The following is a 6,000-nucleotide window of genomic DNA, read 5'->3' as shown; positions in this document are numbered from 1 at the left end:
TTGGAGAATCAGAGCCTTCACATCTTCCACACGCTGCAGCTAGAGCTGCTTGTGGACCAAGCACTTTCAGTATTTGATGACTGTGCTTGAGAAGAAAAAACCCAAAACATCCAAAATGTAAGAAAATACCTATTCAGTTCTGGCACTTCTGTGAACGTGGTATGATCTTCATTTGTCCCATCTCTTACTGCATTCAGCTACTATTGAATTCAACAATTGTTGAACAGATGTGATTCTTAAGGCTCAATCAGTGAGATATTTGTGTGTCCACTTAACTCTGGGTGTGGGAATATTATGCGTAGATTTAAGCCTGAATCTAGTTTCCCTGCTGATTTTAGCCTGAGTGTTTAAGCTGTAATGAAGTTAATGCCTTGAGAGTTTTGTGTGAGAGAGGCTGCAAAATGCTTTTGCTTATACAGTGAAGTGGAAAAGTCTTACTCTAAGTCCTCCAGGCTCCTTTTTCTTTTACAAAATATCTGACTAAATGGTGACATCTGTGCGTTATTTAGTCCCATGTATGTAGCAGACAGTTTTAGAAGTATTTATCCACAACAATGTCCAACAGCATTAAACAGCAACAAAAATATCTAAAATTTGAACAGCATTGCTAGGTTGCAACTGGCCATTCTGCTTTTCCTTATGACAGGATGAACAGTCCAGATTTTAATTTGTGAATTTAAAGTTCAAATTTTCACAAATGCTCTCACATTTGAGGTTTTTGTGCCTATGCTTCCCCACACAAACGATGCAGAAAATGATGTAGAAAACAAATAATGAAGTGCATTCATCAATGTTAATGTGTTTCAAAAGACATACAAAAAATGTGCTATTGTTTACAAGCAGTGTAGTAGCTCTCATGGCATTTTGCAGTTTGCAAGTATTCTCCAGGTTGGAAACTAGAAAGAGGTTGTGTTGTTTGCAGCCAAGTCCACAGAAAACCAGCTGTGGAGTCTTCAGAGGAATGCAGAATTGTACGCCAGCACTTATTTATTTTTTTTTTTTACTAATTAGGGAGTATTCTTTCATTAACGGTGAACCTAGGAGCCCAATAGTTTCAGAAAGTTGCATCACAAAATTAGCCTTGGTTTTATAGCAGTGTTTGAAATATTTTATCGCTCTGTAAGCTGAGCGTCCTAAAACCAGAATAACTCAGAACAGCAGCTTGTTCTCATATCCAGTCTGCGAAGTCCGTGATACTCAGCTCTCTGTATGTTTTAGCAACAGTGGGCTGTCAGTGGGGGTTCAACATGAAGTAGCAGAGACCAGGATACTTGCCAGTTCCTTTCTTATATCTAGAGTTGTTTTGTGAGCACCAGTTTTTCTGGATGTACTATTGCAGAAAAAGGGCTATGGTAGGATACTCTCCAATCATTCAGACTCCACTGGGATGTCGACAGGAATACTCTTCCCTTCCCAGCCATCCTTCAAGAATGAGGAAAAGGAAGGAGTCCAAAAATTAGGCTCTACTGTAAGAATCAAAGAAAGGGGGGGAAATAACATGGTTGGCAGCTCCCTGAAAACATATGGAGCATGGGAGGGAGGGAGGGAAGGAAGAGAAGGAAGGGAGGGAGGAGTAAGTGGCTGGAAAGGGTGGGTGGCTTAAAAAAGTTTTCCATTTCTAAAGCATTGGAAGAGGTCAGGTTAAGGTGGTGGCACTCCTCTTGAGGAAAGGATATTTACATTTTCAAGTCTTTCCAAAGGTGTATTTTTCTGTGAAAGGTGTGGTGCAACCTTCGTGTTGGCAGAGCTGACTCAAGAATTAGAGTATGGGCCGGATTATCAGCCTCAGCAGGGAAGAGGGTGTCTTTTGGAGATCTCCAGCACAGGAAATTTATAGCCCCAAAGCAGCTCATATGTCTTTGTAGAGCACTTAGCATGCTGGACTTGCAGCTCTGTGACTAGAGGCTCACACAAAGGTGAGGACATTGACAGAGCAGTAAATGCAGATGATCATGAACTCCCTGGTTTGATGTCTAAACCAGTTTGGTAAATACTGTATGCTCAAAATAGACAGGGTATATATTGTTTAACTTCTGAGTATTCTCTACCACATCATTAAATTAAGGCTGTAAGAACCGTGCACTGGCTGAAGCCATCAGGCCACCTAAATTGTTAGTCTGGTAATGGCCAGTAGCAGACCTAGGGGGAACAGAATAACAGGTGCATATAGAGTGATCCTTCTCTTGTATTCTTCCAGCCTTTGACAACGAAGGACTTAAGGCTCTCCTGAGCCACAGACTGCATGGAGGACACAGCCAACATGCATGTTCATATGTTATTTGTTTCTAATAGATACCCTTTTCTCTGAAGTGTTTTTCTGAAGGAGTCTATGCAGCACCATGACATGATGCCCCCCTTGATACTGTGAAAAAGTCAAATGGAACTTCATTCCTATAGGAAAAAAAATTCTGACCTTACATACACTGTTTGGCAAGAATCTGCCTCCATATGGTTACATTTCCTTGGGTTTCTTCTACTAAGTAATTTTTTTTTTTTTTCCTAGGGACATTTCTCTGTGGCTGTTCAAACAAGATTGTTAGTGTATTTGCATGTTAGGAACCTTTATGTATTGATTACTTTGAGCAAGGATTGGAAAGGTTCTGAGACTAGAGCCTTGTTTATGACAAGAACAAATATTTTAAAGAGGAGACAACCAAAAAGAAACCGTCTGAATGAGTTTATGTTTTCACTTTTAAATATCTGGATGATTTTTTTTTTTTGTTTTTACTCCTGACCCCCCTCATAATAAGGTGTACACTCATCATCATTACCACCAATAAGAATTTTTTCTCCTCTCTTTCTTTTCATTTCAGATTCAGAGTTTTGAGGATGAAACTCTATGTGGAAATGCTCCTGACACCACTTCAGGTGAGTGTTATGAAACCGACAGTTTGACCAATTTTGGTTTTAGAACACTGTTCTTGTGTAGTTTCTTCTAAAGCTTATCCTAACAATAGATTTTCCCTCTAATGCTCCCATCACGTCCGGCATTTGGATGCATTATTCTAGATATGGCTGTTTGGATGTCATGACTTGATAAACCTGTAAAATATACTCAGCTTTGTCAAGGAGACACAATGAGTGCACATGAAAAGGGTACCTCACATGCACAGCTTTGTTCGAGGTCCCCCTCCAATGCTTTGACCAGACCTCTCTAGTCTTCCAAGCGACACCAAAGCTTTGCTTCTGTTCAGTGAATTATTTGCCAGACACAAATGACCCCTTATCTTACAACTCTTAGATCCTTAGGAGATAAGCCAGCCAGTAGACTGGAGATAGTGGCTCTGCAGCCACTCTGTGCCCAGCTCAACCAGGACTTTCTAGTGGCAGCATGGCCTCTGTCACGTCATCTGAGTTTCCTATATGACATAGACTATCACCACATGAACTGACATAGCACTGAATCGCGTGTTAGAAAATAAGTTATTTGAGGAGTCTATGGAAGGATTAAAAGCAAAGCTGTTAGACCAGATGTTATACTGTCATTTGGGGCAATCGGAGTTTGGATCCTGAGAAGTGGTTTCTGTCAGGGGTGGCACTACTGGGGAAATGGCTTTTAAGCCTCCAGAGCAGGGAATGCTTGACCTTGCCCTCCAGGGATCCTTGCTAACTGGCAGTTGTGGGTTGTTGTTTGTTTTTTTTTTTTTTTTAATGGGACAGAAATTTAATGTGAAAGAATTAATAAGTAGCAAGAAGCAGATAGCAAGGCACAAAGGTGAAAGTTTGGTAAGCCCTCATCTTTTGAGGACTACATTATATCAGTTTTGGGGAGCCAGCACAAATAATTAAACAACCAAAGTACTTACAGGTATCTAAAAATAAAATTCCGCTGTCCACTGGTGCTGGTGATTCACAGATGCCATTGGCTGGAATGACAGGTGGATTTGCAGGAGTGAAATCATGAGCCTGTTGAAGGCAGTGACAGAAGTACCACTGACTTCAGTGAGGCCAGCATTTCCATCAAAATATGTGGGGTTTTCTTAGTAAATGCTAGAGGTGAGTAAAGATAATGGAATATAGCATTAATTCATCCATTTGGGTGGGTTTGTTTTTGTTTTCAAATTACCTGTAAGCATATCTTTGTAGTTTTGCTAGGTTGTTTGTGGTTTTGGGGTGTTTTTTTTGGTGTTTTTTGTTGGTTTTGGTTTTTTTTTTGGTTTGGTTTGTTTTTTTTTTTTAACTGTAAATAGATTGAACAGCTATAGCATTCAACTGCTGTTGCCTCATCTTCTGGCAGGTTTGTATATGTCCAGTCTGTCAATGTGTGGCTCCAGTGACTTTTGAGGATTAATGACAGGTCCTTGTTGTTATTCAGACTGTATGATTTGTCACCTGAATTAGGTTACTTTGATTTTGTTTTCTCATGGATGTCTTGATCTTCATGAACAAAGAGGAGCCTCCATAACAGTAGTCTTCGCTCACAGCAGTATTTATACAAAGAACAGCAATTCCCCAGGACTGGTGCAGTGAAAAACACCATTTGGACAAACATTCAGTGAGAAATTAAAAAAAGAGGATGTGGACATAGCCCAGTGGGGAAAAAATTCAAAATGTAGCAACAGACCCACAATTCATTTTTTCCTTTCTTTGTTCGTCTCTAAAAAATGACTGTGCTATTTAATGATGATGGGCATTAGTTAAAGGATTTAGCAGATTGTATAGGTATATCAATCAAAATGTAAGGGGAAAATAACAATTGCATGCCCTGAATACTCTTTTAAGACATAGGAATAAGCATGTATTTAGTAGCAATTTCATGACAGAAAATGCAGAAAGTAATTATTTGTTTTTAATTCGGGTAAGGCTGTCATCCAGTTAAGCGATCAATCAAAATCATCCAAGTAAACTGAAATTATATAAGATTAATGCCTTTGTGGAACCATAATACTGTTTCAGTTTTGTTTAAACACTGGAATATCTCTCTCTCTCTCTTTCTTTGTTGTTTTAGTGTCATTGATGGCCTAAAGTTAAAGTGGAGATTTCCGGCTTTTTTTTACAGGCTTTTCATATTCTCTCTCTCTTTTCCCACTGCTTTTAAATGACATACCCCTCCATAGCCATGGGAGTTTTGTTGTGAATTCAACTTGCTGTGCATCATGGAAACAGTCTAAAAATTGCCAGTTGTGAATGTAATATTGTTAGTAGTGAATAATACCTAGCTCTTAAGAAGGTTCCTACCAAATTCAGCAGAATGTGGTTCAGACCTATAAGCAGGGGTCCTCAAAATAGGAGTGAGTGAGAAATAGAGTCCATCAGGAGCCTACACAAGGAAAACATCAGCTCCCAGAAGAGCATGCTGGAATTCACATTTGGCCTTCAAATTCCCTGAGGCACAGGCTGACTGTTTTTCAATGTTCATGCAGTGCCTGATACTGTAACGGCCCACTCCTGTTTGGTCGTGGGCTCTGTTGGAAAGGGTGTGAGTGATGATGAAGACGTGAGAGCCTGACATGACCCTGCTGAAAAGGGAGCTCACCTGAGCGGGAAAGTGTGTGTTGCCCACTATGAGAAGAAATAGAGATAGATAGGAACAGACTGCTTTGCCTAGATGGAGCATATTAGAGACGGGTGACTTATGGAAGTACTCGTCCCAGTGGTATTGTCCCTTGGCTCTGTAGCCTGGCCTCAATTTTAGTCCAATTGCTTAATTTTCTACACTCCCCATGAAAGCCAATTCCCTGGCTGCTGTGTGTCTTCTTTATATTTCTCCATAATGTAGATTCTGGCTGTTTAACTGCAGTAGGCTTTATGATAAGGCTTTTTTTCCCTCTCTCTTGGCAGAATGCTGAGACTTAATTTTAAAAGACGCTCAAACCTCCCAAACATCTCTGAATGACTTACAGGAAAAGCAGAGTGTTTTCTAGCTCTGTTTTAAAAAATATTACAATCTTTTTTATTAGGCAATTTTATCATTGTTATAAATAAGTAATTGTACTGGGGAGAAGGGATAATCCTTATTTAATTAAATTCATCTATACTCCCAGGTTGGCAGCAACCAGA

At 39.8% G+C, this 6,000-nt stretch overlaps 1 protein-coding gene across 1 annotated transcript in view; it reads left to right on the top strand.

Annotated features, from left to right (window-relative positions):
• The window catches only part of ITPRID1 (ITPR interacting domain containing 1), a 35,292-nt gene that overhangs the window by 9,370 nt on the left and 19,922 nt on the right, over window positions 1-6,000 (top strand). The window contains exon 5 of the mRNA XM_026844020.1: window positions 2,814-2,868. Coding sequence (XP_026699821.1) covers window positions 2,814-2,868 — 55 coding nt within the window. The remainder of the gene's footprint in view (window positions 1-2,813; window positions 2,869-6,000) is intronic.

This window comes from Athene cunicularia, assembly GCF_003259725.1.
Source record: "Athene cunicularia isolate RWA chromosome 2 unlocalized genomic scaffold, athCun1 chr2_part2, whole genome shotgun sequence".
Lineage (NCBI taxonomy): Eukaryota > Metazoa > Chordata > Aves > Strigiformes > Strigidae > Athene > Athene cunicularia.
Note: the sequence above shows the minus strand (reverse complement) of the source record. Positions and strands in the feature narration are given on the sequence as shown.